This window comes from Myotis myotis, unplaced genomic scaffold (genome assembly GCF_014108235.1).
Source record: "Myotis myotis isolate mMyoMyo1 unplaced genomic scaffold, mMyoMyo1.p scaffold_m19_p_27, whole genome shotgun sequence".
Taxonomy (NCBI): Eukaryota; Metazoa; Chordata; class Mammalia; order Chiroptera; family Vespertilionidae; genus Myotis; species Myotis myotis.
Window position 1 is genome coordinate 2,647,913 of NW_023416332.1, and position 14,712 is coordinate 2,662,624.

General features: G+C 65.5%; 2 protein-coding genes across 11 annotated transcripts; both read left to right on the forward strand.

The window, feature by feature from the left end:
• The first annotated feature begins 424 nt into the window (after positions 1-424).
• CEND1 (cell cycle exit and neuronal differentiation 1) lies at positions 425-2,764 on the forward strand. 3 transcript variants are annotated; one of them, XM_036295733.1, is made up of 2 exons: positions 425-552; positions 1,776-2,764. In XM_036295733.1, the coding sequence occupies exon 2, from the start codon at positions 1,856-1,858 to the stop codon at positions 2,303-2,305; it is 450 nt and encodes a 149-aa protein (XP_036151626.1). In that variant the 5' UTR covers positions 425-552; positions 1,776-1,855; the 3' UTR covers positions 2,306-2,764. The 3 variants fall into 3 exon arrangements, with proteins under 3 accessions (XP_036151626.1, XP_036151627.1, XP_036151628.1); XM_036295734.1 differs by having other exon boundaries at positions 425-547; XM_036295735.1 differs by lacking the exon at positions 425-552 and adding an exon at positions 725-895.
• A 6,653-nt stretch (positions 2,765-9,417) lies between these two features.
• Positions 9,418-14,712, forward strand: GATD1 (glutamine amidotransferase like class 1 domain containing 1). 8 transcript variants are annotated; one of them, XR_004965550.1, is made up of 9 exons: positions 9,418-9,554; positions 11,163-11,239; positions 11,683-11,831; positions 12,090-12,197; positions 13,060-13,074; positions 13,215-13,309; positions 14,012-14,105; positions 14,310-14,421; positions 14,522-14,712. XR_004965550.1 is itself a non-coding variant. In XM_036295887.1 (8 exons), the coding sequence occupies exons 1-8, from the start codon at positions 9,491-9,493 to the stop codon at positions 14,526-14,528; spliced, it is 861 nt and encodes a 286-aa protein (XP_036151780.1). In that variant the 5' UTR covers positions 9,418-9,490; the 3' UTR covers positions 14,529-14,712. The 8 variants fall into 8 exon arrangements, 6 of the variants coding, with proteins under 6 accessions (XP_036151780.1, XP_036151782.1, XP_036151784.1 ...); XR_004965551.1 differs by lacking the exon at positions 13,060-13,074; XM_036295887.1 differs by having other exon boundaries at positions 13,060-13,309.

Genomic DNA, 14,712 nt, shown 5'->3' on the forward strand with positions numbered 1-14,712 from the left:
CATAACCAGCTTCCCCTGCAGGCCTGGGTCCCCCTGCCCCCTCGCTGATGGGCACATTGGCCCGACTCCTGCGCTGTCTGGGCTGGGGGTGCGGGAAGGCCAGCCTGACCCTAACCCGCTCTTGGGGTTAAAAACGGAGCCAGGCCAGGCTGGTGTCGCTCAGTGGTTGAGCGTCCACCGATGAGTCACGGTTGGATGGGCTGGGGCACGTGTTACGGGTTGGGTCCCCAGTGTGGGGCGCGCAGGAGGCAGCCAATAATAATTCTCTCATCGTCGTTGTTTCTATCTCCCTCCCTCCTTCTCTGAAATCAATAAAAATACATTTGGGGAAAAACGGAGCCGGGGTGGGGCCCAGAGCGCCCAGTGGTCGGGGCGCCCGCCGCAGTAAGGCAGGGGGCGGAGCCTGAGCTGATGAGGCCCCGCCCCCTCATGCGCAGGAGCACTGCATTGTGGGAAACTCCTGGTCCTCAGCCGCAGCTGCTGCTCCAGCCGCTGAGGCCCCGCGCAGAGCACCCAGCGCCGAGGCGGGAGCGCCGGGAGCAGCGGTGTAAGGTGGCGGGGGCTCCGGGGCGCAGGGCCGGGCGGGATGGGGGCGCTCGGCTTGAGGCGGTCCCCTGCCTTGAAGGTCACTCTCCCGGGCACAGGAGCCCCGGGGAGGGGGAGGGGGAAGGGGAGGGGCAGCAGGTGACGTCAGCGTGAGCTCAAAATAAGCGAGGGCCGTGGGGGAAGCAGACCACCCGCCCGTCGCAAACTTGACTCCCAGCAGCTGGGTGCGCCTCCAGATCGGCGGGGGCGGGTGGGGTGCTGGCTCCTGGGAAGTGGAGCAGCAGCGGGGCCTCTCCCTGGGACACCCCCATCAGGCTGTGACCTTCAGGCGACCTTCCATGTGGCCTGGGTGAGGAACCTGGGCTGCCATGGCCCCCCGCCCGGGGTGGGGGCGGGCGTTCTCATGCTCCCAGGGGCGAGGCGGACAGGCAGGGCCGAGGTCTGCAGGGAGGGACGGCTCGGCTCAGGGCCAGGCGCCCAGCCCCTTCAGCCTCCCTGTGCACTGAGGATGGGGCCAGCCTTTCTCCCAGCCCAGACCCCCTCCTCCGCTGGCCCCTCGCTGAGGCTGACTGCCAGGTGTGTGCCCGCTGGGCACACCCGGATCCCCTCTGCCCCCCCCCCCCCAGGCAGGTGCAGCCTGTGGCTGGGGAAGGGCACCCTGCCCTTGAGCTCAGCAGGTGAGGCCGGTGCTGGGTGCTGGGTGCTGGGTGGGCGCAGCGCAGGCGGCCTGTCACTCCCCTCCCGGCTTCTCTGGCCTCCGGGCTTCTCCGGCCTCCGGGCGTCACCGCAGGGTTTTTGCATCAGGTCCTGGTGGCCGGGGGCCACTCCCACCCTGCCCTGCCCCCTCTGGACCCAGTCCCTCTAAGAAGGGTACATGGTCGGTGCTGCCCAACCCCCCCCCCGGCTGCTGCCCACCTCCCCTGGCCACATACCCTCTGGGCTGGTGGCTCTCGCTCCCCTGCCAGGGCCTCCCTGCCCTGGGCCAGCGTCATGGATGCAGCTGGAGTGTAGGGAAGACCGTTTTACAGACAAGGAAACAGCAACTCTGGCTGGGCCTGTGTGGGGGGAGGGTTTCTCTGGGTGTGGCCAGGGACAGGTGGAGGCTGGGCCCTGGCAGAGGAGGATTCTGAGCTGGGGCTTTTGGGGGGTCCAGGGGATTGAGCGGTGTCTCCATGGGGACAAGGCGGTGGGGACTGGACAGGACGGGGCGTCCTTGTGTCTCCCTCCAGGCCCACGTGATGCCCAGGGGTGAGCTGTCCTGAGCCGCTGTGGTCCAGCCGCCTGCCTGTCCGCACCCCCACACCGCGTCATGGAGTCCAGAGGGAAGGCGGCCAGCAGCCCCAAGCCCGATGCCAAGGCGCCCCAGGCCGGTGCGGAGGTCAGGGGCCCCCCGGCTGCGGACGGGAAAGGCCCCTCGGCCAAGCCTGGGAAGAAGGAAGCCCAAGGGGAGAAGCAGGAGCCGCCGGTGGCCCCTGCCCCGCCGCCTGCCAAGAAGACACCGGCCAAGGCGGACCCTGCCCTTCTCAACAACCACAGCAACCTGAAGCCGGCCCCCGCGGCCCCCGCGGCCCCCAGCGCAGCCCCCGAGCCCAAGGGCCCAGGCGACGGGGCCGAGGAGGACCAGGTCCCCAGTGGGGGCCCGGGAGGCCGAGGCCCCTGCCCCTTCGAGAACTTGACCCCCCTGCTGCTGGCTGGGGGGGCGGCTATGGCAGCCGTAGCCCTGATTCTTGGCGTGGTCTTCCTGGCTCGGAAAAAATGACGGCTGCTGCCCAGGTTGGGGACCAGCCACCCCTGTACAGACCGTGGGATGTGCATGCAAATCCTCATAGCTGTCTACCCATAATCCATAGGCAATAGAGATACAAGCGCCCCAGACACCGAGGGAGAGAGACAGGCTGCCCGGGGCAGTGGGGCCACGCCCCCTTAGCTGGTCCCTAGCGTGTCCCCCTCCCCCTCCCCCAGGCAGGGATCGGCTCCTGGGTCCTGAGCAGCACAGGGTGGAGCTGTGGCCTCGGGCAGAGGGCTCAGACCGGGGCAGTGGGTGGGGTGGACCCTGAGCCGGCCAGCTTGTCCCGAGGGGCCCCAGTGGTCCAGGGGCTTCTGGCCGCTTCCTGACAAGCCCCAGGCAGGAGGGAGGCCTGAGGCAGACCGGTCCTGGCTGGGCTCTGACCTGGGCCCGGCCACATGGGGACATTAAAGGTGTGGCTGTTTCACCTTCCCCTCTTCTGCTCTTTGCTTGCAGCCGGCGGGTGGGGGTCTGGCGGGCTGAGCCACTCCAGGGGCTGACCCAAGGCTTCGTGCCACCTCTGCCTGCTGGCCACGCCCGAGCTGGGGAGACTGTGCAAGGCCCGTCCAGAGGGGCCACCTCACTTCCTGCCCTGAGCCCTCTCCCCATCCCGTGGCAATTGTCCCGCGGAGGGGGGGCAGCTGGGGGCAGGAAGGGAGGGGGTATCAAGGACCTGCCCCCAGCTGTGTCTGCCCCCAAAGGTGCCCCTGGAGAGGGCCCCGCCTGCCTTACCCAGCGTCCTTTGAGTCGAACAAGCGTATAAATGCAATAACACAGGTAGAGTAGGACCACTTGGTGGGTACCATCACCATGTCCATTGCCCCACTGTGCCTGCAGGGGGACCGTGCTGGGCAGCCCCTCTTTAGCCCACGTAGTCCCGGCGTGGCCCCCAGCACGGTGGCAGCGGGCATCGTGGGACCCTGACGTGCCCTTCCCTGGCCAGCTGGCCGCTGGAACGCTAGACCTGAGTGGAGGCCGAGTCTACAATAAACTGTTGTCTCTCGGCTGGGCTGGCGTCCTCACCTGCATGAGTCTGGGAGAGTCGGGGTCCCCCGCCCCGTCAGAGAAAGGGTCCCCCCCACAACACCTGGCTTTCCAGAGAAGGGTCCCCCCAGCCTGCCACTGCCACCGCCATGCCCTTGATCCTGGTTGGCTCCGCTCACAGCCGTTCCGGGGCCGGCCCCACAGCCAGGCCTTCCTGCAGCCCGGGCCACACTGCGCAGGGCGGGACGGGGACTTGGGGTGGGGAAGGGGGACCTGTTCCTCGGGTTGGCCTCCAGCCAGGAGGGCCCTTTCTCTGCACCCCCTCTCTGCAGTGAGCTCCCCATCCCCGGGAGGGCACAGGGGAGACTATGGGGTGGGGGTACTCTTCTCTCTTCACCTCCCACCCACAGCTCCCGGTGCCCACCTGGCCAGGCCGGCCCTGGACCCCAGCTGCAGGCGGCTGGCTGGCTGGGCAGGGGCTGGGGAGCAAGACCCACAGGGCCCGAGAAGGAATGCTATGGGCCTGGCCTTCTCCGAGAGGCTGTACGGGGCACACCTTCCCCTCTGGTCCTCCCTGTGCCCACCTCCCCGAGTGGCAGACCCTGGCGAGCACCCGATCTCAGGCTCAGACACGTTCCTTGCGAGCATCCAAACAGACCAGACACCCGGCCCAGGCCACCCCATGTGCAGCTCCTGCTGACCGCGTTGGGCTGCCCCGCTCCTGCTAACCCAGACTTCGCCCGACATGCCCATCCCCCAGGTTCCTGCCCCCCACCCCCCACCCCCGGCACCAGGGGACACTCGGCCAGGCCCCAAGTCCTTGCCCGCCGCCTGCAGGCCAGCCCCCCCTCCCATTACCTATTCTGTGACTGGAACTGTTAAATCAGCGGTTCTCAACCTGTGGGTCGCGACCCCTTTGGCGGTCGAACGACCCTTTCACAGGGGTCGCCTAAGACCATCCTGCATGTCAGATATTTACATTACAATTCATAACAGTAGCAACATTACAGTTATGAAGTAGCCACGAAAATAATGTTATGGTTGGGTCACAACATGAGGAACTGTATTTAAAGGGCCAGAAGGTTGAGAACCACTGTGTTAAAGCAAACAACCAACTAACCCTCCTGACATTTGAGGAGGAGGGGGCGGGGGGCAGGCTCTGGTGTCCTGTCTGGTGGGTCCTTTGGAGGCGGTGACACCCCCCACGTGGAGCCTCCTTCTGTGATGGGTTCCCTGTGAGGGCGTTGAAGTTGTTTCCAATTTTTTGCGACTGTAGACAGAGCAGCAACGGAAATCCTTGGGATGCCCTTTGTGCCTGGCGTCTCAGCGGTGCTTATACTGTGGTTTTTATTTTTTTAAAATATATTTTATTGATTTTTTTACTGAGAGGAAGGGAGAGGGATAGAGAGTTAGAAACATCCATGAGAGAGAAACATCGATCAGCTGCCTCCTGCACACTCCCCCACTGGGGATGTGCCCGCAACCCAGGTACATGCCCCTGACTGGAATCGAACCTGGGACCCTTCAGTCCGCAGGCCGACGCTCTATCCACTGAGCCAAACCGGTTAGGGCTCTCTCTCTCTCTCTCTTAAAATGTATTTGTGTTGATGTCAGAGAGGCAGGGAGAGGGAGGGAGAGAAACGTCAACGATGAGAGAGAAGCATGGATCGGCTGCCTCCTGCACGCCCTGCACTGGGCACCCAGCCTGCAGCCCAGGCAGGTGCCCCGACCGGGGATCGAACCCTGATCTCAGGGTTCACAGGTCGACGCTCAGCCACCGGGCCACGCCGGCTGGGCTGCAGGACTCTCTTCATTTTACCAAACAGACCCTCTCCCCCCAAACACCCCGCCCCCGCCCCCACCACGCACGGTCCTACTTTCAGCCTCTGTGGCTCTGACCCCTCAGGACCTCACGTGGGGCCACACGGACTCGCCCTGCGTGACGGCCTCGTTGCACACACGTCAGGGTCTCTCCGTCGCAGCAGGTGCGGGTTCGCTCCCTTTTAAGGCTGCGCAGCCCCCGTCGTGGGGGTGGCCGCACTGTGTCCACCCTCCGTCCACGGACACTCGGGCTGCCCCGCCTTCCCACCGCCGTGACTGCTGCTGTGGCCACGGCGCGTGTCTGCTCAAGACCCTGCTCCACGCGTCACGCCTGCCGGTGGGACTGGGTGACACAGCGTGTGCCTGACGCTGCTGCCCAGGTTCAGCCACGCGGGCGCCGCTGCCCTCGCCCTGGCGACACCGCGGGGTGAAGCCCTTGGCTCCTGCCGGGCGCAGGGGCAGCCGCGCTCTCCGCTCTCCGGTCTCTCCCTCGCGCCGCCTGACACGCCCCTTTCACCTGTTCCGGGCCGTTTGGGTTTTGCCGTGATTGTGCATTTGCCTTGGGTGGAACGGCCTCGTCTCCCTTACTTGTTGGGCCTCTCGATGTGTATAAGCCGGTGCCGCACTGCAAACACCGCCGCTCCCTGGCCGCTCGCCGCTCGCTGTTGGGGTCCAGCCCCAGCAGGTCCAGGGGTCCCCAAAGGTGTGGACAGAGTCGGCGAAGAGGGAATGACATGCAGACAGCGTTCAGTTGATCAGCAGCCTAGCCAGGATCTCCAGCCAAGTTCTGGTCTGGATCTCCAGAGAGGTTCTGCTTAGGATCTCCAGCCAGGTTCTGTGTCCATGTTCTCTTGCTAGGTTCTCCAGCCAGGTTCTGTAGCCATGTTCCCTCGCTAGGTTCTCCAGCCAGGTTCAGTCACCAGGTTCTAGTCAGGTTCTCTTGCCAATTTCTGTAGTCATGTTCAGTCCAGGATCTTTTGCCATGTTCTCTCCAGCGAAGTTCTTCTGTCTGTAGGTTCTGTCTTCTAAGTTCTGTGTGTAGGTTCTGTCTTCTAAGTTCTGTCTTCTAAGTTCTGACTTCTTATTACATCTGTATTTATACCAGTTGATTCCAATCCTATCAATCTCTATTCCAAAGGTTAGGGCGTTTCTTATCTCCATTCCAGGGAGTAAAGATTATGTAGCTTAAGCATGACTGTTCATAGTTAAAGTGATTAATTACCCGCCTGGCACTTAGTTAAGAGGTTTTATTCCCTCCCTAACTTCAGGGGAAAATCCCTACCTGGGGAAACAACCTTTCTCAGAGAGGAGACCTTGGTTAAAACACATAGTGCCAAGAAGGTGAGCAAACATATTAAGAACAGTATGCCATATATGCCAGGCCCCTTGAAACAGCAAGCATGGACCGGCTCCCGGCAGCTCGCCGCGTCCTGAAGGCGAAACGCTGACACGGAGTTTATCAGGCGCGCGTTGGCCGCGTGAGCTCTGGAGGTTGGCGGGAGGGCGTTCTCCCTCTTCTCCTGGATTTTCTTGGCGTCTGCTCGCACTGAGGCGTGCAGCCCGCTGGACGCCAGGTTTGGTGTGTGGAGGCTGGAGATGGTGCTGTCTCCTCCATCAGCAGGTCTGAGGGTGCAGCTCAGGAAGCGGCCCTCCCGCAAGGCCACGCTGCCCTGCCCGCGCCTGCAGCGTGACATCGTGTTGTAAGGCCCTCCTGTTTGCTTCCCTTCAATCCCCACTCACTCAGCCCCTGGCGGCTCCTCCCCGCAGGTCAGAATCCCAGAGCTGAGACCTGGGCCCTTGGGGGGCTCTGACGCTCGGCTGCCTCCCGCACGCCCGCTGCTGGGGACCGAGCCCACAACCCGGCAGGTGCCCTGACCGGGAATCAAACCAGCGACCTCTTGGATCCTGGGTAAACACTCAGCCACCAAACCAAAGAACTACTTTTAGGGTCTAAACCAGCGGTTCTCAACCTGTGGGTCGCGACCTTTGGGGGTTCTCAACCTTTGGGGGTCGACCGACCCTTTCACAGGGGTCGCCTAAGACCATCGGAAAACACATATATAATTACATACTGTTTTTGTTATTAATCACTATGCTTTAATTATGTTCAATGTGTAACAATGAAAATACATCCTGCATATCAGATATTTACATGACGATTCATAACAGTAGCAACATGACAGTGATGAAGTAGCAACGAAGATAATTTTATGGTTGGGGGGCACCACAACATGAGGAACTGTACTAAAGGGTCGCGGCATTGGGAAGGTTGAGAACCACTGGTAAACGAAAGGCCAGGCACCAAAGGGCTCAGGTACACAAAGTGTACACGACCCACAGGGCCGCCTGGGGAACGGGAGCTCAGGGGCAGCAGCACCCCCAGGGCTCCAGGTGGACCCGGAGACTCCACTCTCAGCCTTTGCATTCTGAGCACCAGCACCTCAGAACCCCATCCTGCTACAGGTGGGCGCCATAGGGCACAGGTGCCTGAGCAGGGAGGAAGACGGTGCACGTGTAGGGGCCACTTTCTGTTTCCTCTCTAGCGCCCCTCCCGCCCCCAAGAGTGTGCACCTCCTTTGGGGCCCCACCCCTGAATGCATTCTTGGTGTGTCTGGGGGTAGGGCTGGCCAATGCCTTGAGAACCTCCTCCCCCAGATCTGGGCATGGGCTTAGAGACAGAAAGGACTTGAGTTAACGAGTCCCAAGGCGGGAAGAGGCCGGCTCCTGGGCTCCGGGAGCCACAGGGCTTCCCCACCACGAGCACCTGCACCTGCGGCTCAGCCAGCTCAGGGCCTGGGGCGGTGCAGGGGGGCTGGGCCAGCAGGGGGACCCCGTGGTCTCCCTCCAGCTCCTGGGTCTGACCCCCATGGACTTGCATGGTGGGCAGGGGATCCCTCCCTGGACCCAGAAGGCTCTCGACTGGCTAGGCCCCGCCCCTGGTCTGACCTCAGGCCCGCTGGTCTCCATCTACACTCCTCCACCCACCCAACACAGGCACCAGGTTCCCACCTGCCCGGCCCACGCCCTGCACTGCCAGGAGCCCAGCTCCTCCTTCTCCTCCTGCGGGAGGGTCCCGAGTGGGTGAGGCCAGGGGCTGCTGCCCGTGCCCGGGGGAGCCTGGGCTGGGCTGGGCAGAGGGCAGCGCCTGTGCTGTGGAGGCAGGGAGTGTCCGGCGGAGGGACCTTGGCCTGGACTTCAGCAGTTCCCACTTGTGACAAAGGGTTGCCTAGTCAGCAGAGGCTGGCAGGACCTGGGGCACGCTGCGGGGGGACTGAGGGCGCCCAGGGGCAGGGCCACTCCCTCTTTTTAAAAAAATACATTTTTATTGACTTCAGAGAGGAAGGGAGAGGGAGAGAGAGAAATGATGAGAGAATCATTGACCGGCTGCCTCCCGCACGCCCCTTACTGGGATCGAGCCCGCAACCCCGGCTCGTGCCCTGACGGAAAATGGAACCGAGACCTCCCGTTCATAGGTTGATGCTCAACCCCTGGGCCACCTCCTTAACCGCAGCTTGGGCCCGAGCCCGCCACGGGCCTCCCTTCTCTCCAGCCAGGCCTCAGAGAGCGCCCGCCACCCACCGAAGGCCCATGCGTCCGCCCCCGACCCTGCCTCCCGGACGGTCTGTGATAAAACTGCCTCCAATGCAACCTGGCCCGACAGCACTTGGACGTTCCTCACCTAACTCGGCACCCCCATCCCAGGAAGACACCCCACCTTCCAGGGGCTTAGCTGAACCCGAGAGTGGATGCTCTGTCTCCCCCACCATCCTGGTGGGGCCGAACCCGCCCCCGGGCCCCACCTGCAGGGGCACCTGCAGACCCTCCCGGTTAGGAACCCCTCCCTCTGCCTGGAGCCTCAAGCCTGGCCTCCTCAGAGGGGCCCCGCCGCCTCTCTCTCCCTCCTCGCCCTCACGCTGCCCCGCACCCAGGGCCGCCCGGCTCGCAGGGATCGCGAGTCCCATGCCCGATCCACAGGGAGGGACCCTCGGCCGGGCAACTCCGCCCACCCCCGGGCTGGCGGGCAGTGCCCGTTGCCTGAGAAAGCGCGAGGGCAGCGAGAGAAACAAGGCTGCGCAGGGGTCCGACCCCCGGGACTTCCTCCCGGCGCTGCCGCCAAGCTCGGGGCTCCGCGCGGGGCCTCCGGGGCCGCCCTGCTGGCTGCGCCGGGGAAGGACCCGGGACGCCGCAGAGCGGGACGGGGGGCGGGGCGGGAGGACGGCGCATGCGCCCGGCGCCGCTCCAGGCCCCGCCCCCAGGCCGCGGCGGCACGTGACCAGCGCTTCCCCGGCCGGGTGCGCGCGCAGGCAGGCAGGCTCCGCGCACGCGCAGTCCGCGCCTACTGCGGTGGAGCCGATGGCGTCCGAGCGGCTTCCGAACCGGCCCGCTTGTCTCCTCGTGGCCAGCGGCGCCGCCGAGGGTGAGGCTCGCGCGGAGGGGGTCGGGGAGAGCCGAAGGGGCAGGGGGGACCGCGCGGGAGGGCGAGGCAAACGCACCGGCTGAGGCCCGAGGCCCGCCCCCCCGAGCGGCTCAGCCACAGTCTGAACGCCTTGTGGGCGCCCAGCGGGGAGGCGTCCTGGGCCTGCTGGGGGGGGGACAGTGGGTGTCCCCGGGCGTGGGCCTGCCTGACGGGTGGGTCACGAGCCTGTGCTGTTCAGTGCGCACGCCCCGGAGGGTGCGGGTCGGAGCGGGACTGTCCGGTGGGCGGGGAGATAGATGCGCCGGGACCGGGGACCCCGGCCCCGCCAGGTGTCAGGGACCCGGAGAGGCCTGGGGCTCGTGGGTCCCGTGCTGCCCGCGCTCTCCCGCAGGGCCTGGTGCAGGGGGCCGGCAGGAAGGGATGGGCAGATTCGGGCACCTGGTGCGCTCTGAGCTCTTCCCGGGTCCTCGCCCGTGTCCCGTCACGGAGGGAAGTGGCGAGCCCACGGCCACCGGGAGCAGCTGGAGGACCAGGGTTGGGGCCGGGGCCTCTGGAGCCTGGTCTGCTCAGCTTGTGCAGCTGCTCAGTGGGCCAAGGAGGAGGACCGGGTCACGGGGTCACCGTGTGCTGAGCCCCGGGGGCCCTGAGTGGCCTGTGCCCAGAATGCGGGCGGGAGCCAGGGTCCTACCCCCCCCCCCCCATGGGAGCTCAAGGCTCGGAGGAGCCATGGGAAGGGGTTCAGCCTGGGAGACAGGTTGGAGTGGGATGAGGGGGAGGGTCGAACCAGCTTGGCTGTGCCAGGAGGGGGGGATGTTGAGAACATGGGGGGGGCACAGCTCTGAAAGGACCAATAGGCTCTGGGCACGACCAGTGGGCCCCGCCTAGTCCCCTTGGGGTCCTGGGGTGAAGGAGGTGGGGGTGGGAGAGCAAGGGTTTGAGGAACTGGGAAGGGGGTGATTTGGAAAGACTGTTTTTGCCCAATGTATGGACTTCCTGCAGTGAACATGTCCTAACTCATAAGCGTGAATAAAGATGAACATGGGTTTAGGGATTGGGTCCCAGGATTGAAACACAGGTGGAAGGATGTGGTCAAGCCCATTTAGAGGTGGTGTCCCTGGTCCCCGGGGCCGCAGCCCCTCGCAGCCAGGAGCCTTCCAGACGGCGCAGGCAGAAGGGGGCGGGAGCCCATGGGCGTTCAGGAGCTCCTGTGAGGAAAGGGCTGACTGCCCTGGCCCAGGAGGAGGGGTGGGAATGCAGCCGCCTTCCTGTGACAGGAGCCACAGGCCCACCTCCGCGGGCAGGAGCCTGGCCCTCTGCCGCCCTCCCTGGCTCAGCCTGGTGGAGTGGGGGCTCCGTCGCTCCCTCCCCGGCCTAACAGGATAAACCAGGCCCTGCTGGCTTAATGAGCGGGAACCTCACACTTGGGTGTGCCTTCTGGAAAGGCCTCTAGGGCCAGACTGGGGAGAGAGGCAGGTAGGGGGGAGCCCGGGGAGAGAGCGGGGGGCCCTGGGATGAGGTGGGGGAGGGGCTGCTCCTCGGCTGGTCCTGGGGCAGCTGTCTCGGGCAGGAGGGGCTGCCGGGCCAGCACCCACCCACGTGTCCTTGCAGGAGTGTCAGCCCAGTCCTTCCTCCATTGCTTCACGTTGGCCAGCGCTGCCTTCAACCTGCAGGTGGCCACCCCTGGGGTAAGTCCAGCTCCCTTTCTTTCTGGGGGTGGGGGGTGGGGGGAGAGAGTGCTGTCGCTGGGAAAAGGGGTGAGCCGAGGCTGCTGTGACCTGCGGGATCTGAGGGGCCAAGACCCACTGGCATTATGGGTCAGCGTCTGCACACGAGAGAAAGGAGGGCGCAGACCTTCCAGCAGGAGGGAGTGCAGCCCCCTGATGCATGGGCCCGGGTCACAGCAGTGATGTGCTAAGGGTTTCCAGGGCCACCCCTGAGGTGGGTGGGACATTGGCTGCCGCTTTATCGTGACTGAGGACCCGTGTGGGTGGGTGGGGCTGACACGGAGCTTGGGTGTGGGGCTCTGGTGAGAGGGCTGGGCTGTTGGTCCTGGGCTCCCTTCCTTTTTCTGAGCACCCTGTGAGCCAGCAGGGTGTCCTCGCTGACCGTTGGCCTCGGGGCTCTGCAGGGGAAGACCATGGACTTTGTGGACATGAGTGAGAGCAATGCACGCTGGGTGCAGGACTTCCGCCTCAAGGCCTATGCCAGCCCCGCCAAGCTCGAGTCCATTGACGGTGAGGGCCCGAGACCTTGGAGGGTCGGTGTGTGGGGTTCCAGGTGGGTTTGTGGCCCCACAGTGCTCCCTCACTCTACTCCTGGAGCCCCCAGGCTTGCTGCCAGGAGCTGTGACTGTCTATGGCCGCCCCCCTCCTGCGTCTTGGGCCCAGAGTTCCCAGCTGCCTCTGCGGGGAGATGGGGAGGCAGCAATGGTCCATGGGCTGTGGGAGCCTTGGCCGGGGTAGGGACAGGGACAGGGACAAAGGATGGTGTCTGGCGGCAGGAGCAAGAGGACTGACTGGCCTGTGGTCTCCCCAGGTGCCCGGTACCATGCCCTCCTGATTCCCAGCTGTCCCGGGGCCCTGGCCGACCTGGCCAGCAGTGGGTCTCTGGCCCGAATCCTGCAGCACTTCCACTCCGAGAGCAGTAGGTGACCCCTGGGGTGGGGGGGTGGGGGGGCTCCACAAACAGGAAGGGGAGGCAGGAAGGTGCCTGTGCTGGGGGTGGGCGCAGCAGCCGTGGATTTCAGGGTTCAGGTCTTGGGGCTGGAAATGTCAGATCACTTCAGATGTAGAGCCCCGGGATCTGGCCAGTGAGGGTCAAGTGTACTCAGCTGTCCCACACACGAGGGTGGGCACTCCCAACCCTGCCCTTTGGCCAGCACCCCTGTGGGCCCTCTTGCCTGGCCCCCTCGGGCTGGGGGCTGTGCCCTGGGCCCCTCCGCGGGGGGAGGGCAGGATGCTGGCTTTGTTCCTGGTGGGAAAGCCCCGGGTCCAGGCTGGGGCCGAGGCCAGCAGGGCGGGAGAAAGGCCGCTCTGGGACCTGGCCTGCTGCCCTGGTCTGCCTTGGGCTCAGAGGCGCATGTCTGCTCATTAGGGACCAGCCGACAAAAACCCAGGCTCCACAGTGTCCTTTGTCGGTGAGAAGGGCCTACTGTCCCCAGCACCACCCACCGGGACAGGCATCGATTGTTCCCGGCCACCTCAGCCGTGGGAACGCACTTGTGCCAGGCAGCCTCTGGGTGGCAGGCCCGGAGCCAGGGCAGGGGCCGGCAGGGTGGGGGCACTGCCTGGAGCCCTGAGAGATGGAAGGAGGGCGGGCACCTTCCCACTGCAGTCAGGAGGTGACTCAGGCAGCGGTGACAGTGGTGCCCTCAGAGGGCGAGTGGGGCCTGGAGGGTACAGGCCGTTTGCCCTGAGAGGGCCATGGGGGCAGTGAGTGCGAGTGCCACTGGGCTGGCTAATAGACCTGCTCGCCCTCTCGACGCCTCCTTGTGCTTGTTTCTCAGCCACCGGAACTTGAGGTTTGAGCCGGAAGCAGCAGCTCCCGTGTTTCCAGGGGCCGGGCAGCGGCCTCCAGGAGGTCGGCCGTGGCGGGTGGGGGTGTTGGGAGAGGGCCAGGCCCCGGCCTCCAGGACCTCAGCCCCCCTGCTGCTGCTTTCAGAGCCCATCTGCGCGGTTGGCCACGGGGTTGCCGCCCTGTGCTGCGCCACCAACGAGGACCGGTCCTGGGTGTTCCGAGGCTACAGCGTGACCGGGGTGAGTGCAGCACGGCCGGGCGCACCCCGGACGGTGGGGACGCTGGGGCCCACGGTCCCCTCTGGCCGGTGACACCACTTGTCCAGACGGCACCAGGCCTGCCGTTGTCTGTTGTCTGCTGGCATCACGGAGTCCCGTTCAGGCCGTGGGTGAGGACAGGCCCTGCCTCGCCCGACCCTCGAGCCCCGCTTTGCTTTGCTGGCTGTGGGCGTGGGAAGAGCGGGCTCGGGTTGAGCTTGCTTTGCGCCTGACCAGGAGTCAGGGCGCCCGGGGCGGCTCAGCATTCACAGGCGGCCAGGAGCGACCTGGGAAGTCCTGGGCAGATCTAGGAGGGAGGGTCCTTGTGGCGAGGACTGAGGCCTGGCTGCTGGAGGCTGCACTCAGCTGGTCTGGTCCCAGGTCCAGGTCCAGGTGAGGACCGGACAGGAGAGGAGCCTGGGCGACTCCTCAGCTAGGGCGACCCCACAGGCCACGTGGCTCAGTTCCACCTCCAGGCCTCCCACTCACTGCAGGGCTCAGCTCCCGCTGGCCTCCCATTACCTCGATGCTGGGGGAAAGCGTGTCACCCCTGGAAACCCACAGCAGGAGGGCCCCCCCGGGGTTCAGCCTTGGAGCAATGCTGTGCTCCGCCCCCTCCCCCGTGGAGGGCAGGGCCCTGCCTGGATGGGCTCTGCCTGAGCAGCGGGTGCCCTTTCCCCGCAGCCCTCCGTGTACGAGCTCGTCAGGGCCCCTGGCTTCGCCCGCCTGCCTCTCATCGTGGAGGACTTTGTGAAGGATGCAGGTGCCAGCTTCAGTGGTGAGCTGTGTGGTGCTGCAGGCGACGGTGGGGCACACTGGCCAGGCCAGCCTCCTGGGGCTGAGCACCCAGCCGACCTCAGTGGCTGGCGGCTCTGAAACCCCGCAGGCTGACCTGGAGCTCACAGCCCCGGGAGGGTGGGCCGGGCTGGGCGCTGCCCACATGGGGCGTTGTCTGAGGCCTGTGCCCTCGGGTCTCCTGCAGCCAGCGAGCCTGACGCGGTGCACGTGGTGCTGGACCGCCACCTCGTCACGGGCCAGAATGCGGGTTCCACTGTGCCCGCCGTGCAGAACCTGCTCTTCCTCTGCGGCAGCCGGTGAGGGGCGTGGGCGATGGGCGATGTGCGGGCTGCTGGGCACGCTCCCTGTGATGGCTGCTGCTGGCGCCCGAGCCTTGACCTGGTATCCGTCCTGCAGGAAGTGACGCGATCCCCGAGGAGCCAGCCTACCTGCCAGTGACGCCACCACCTCCCGAGGCCCCGGCCCCCAGAGGCAGCGGGACTCAGGCCTCCAGGACCTGAGCCTCTGACAGCGCGAGGCTGACTTCGCCCGACCAGGCCTCCGGGACTGCGGGAGGGGGGCCTCCAGGCGGCAGCCAGAGGGGTGTC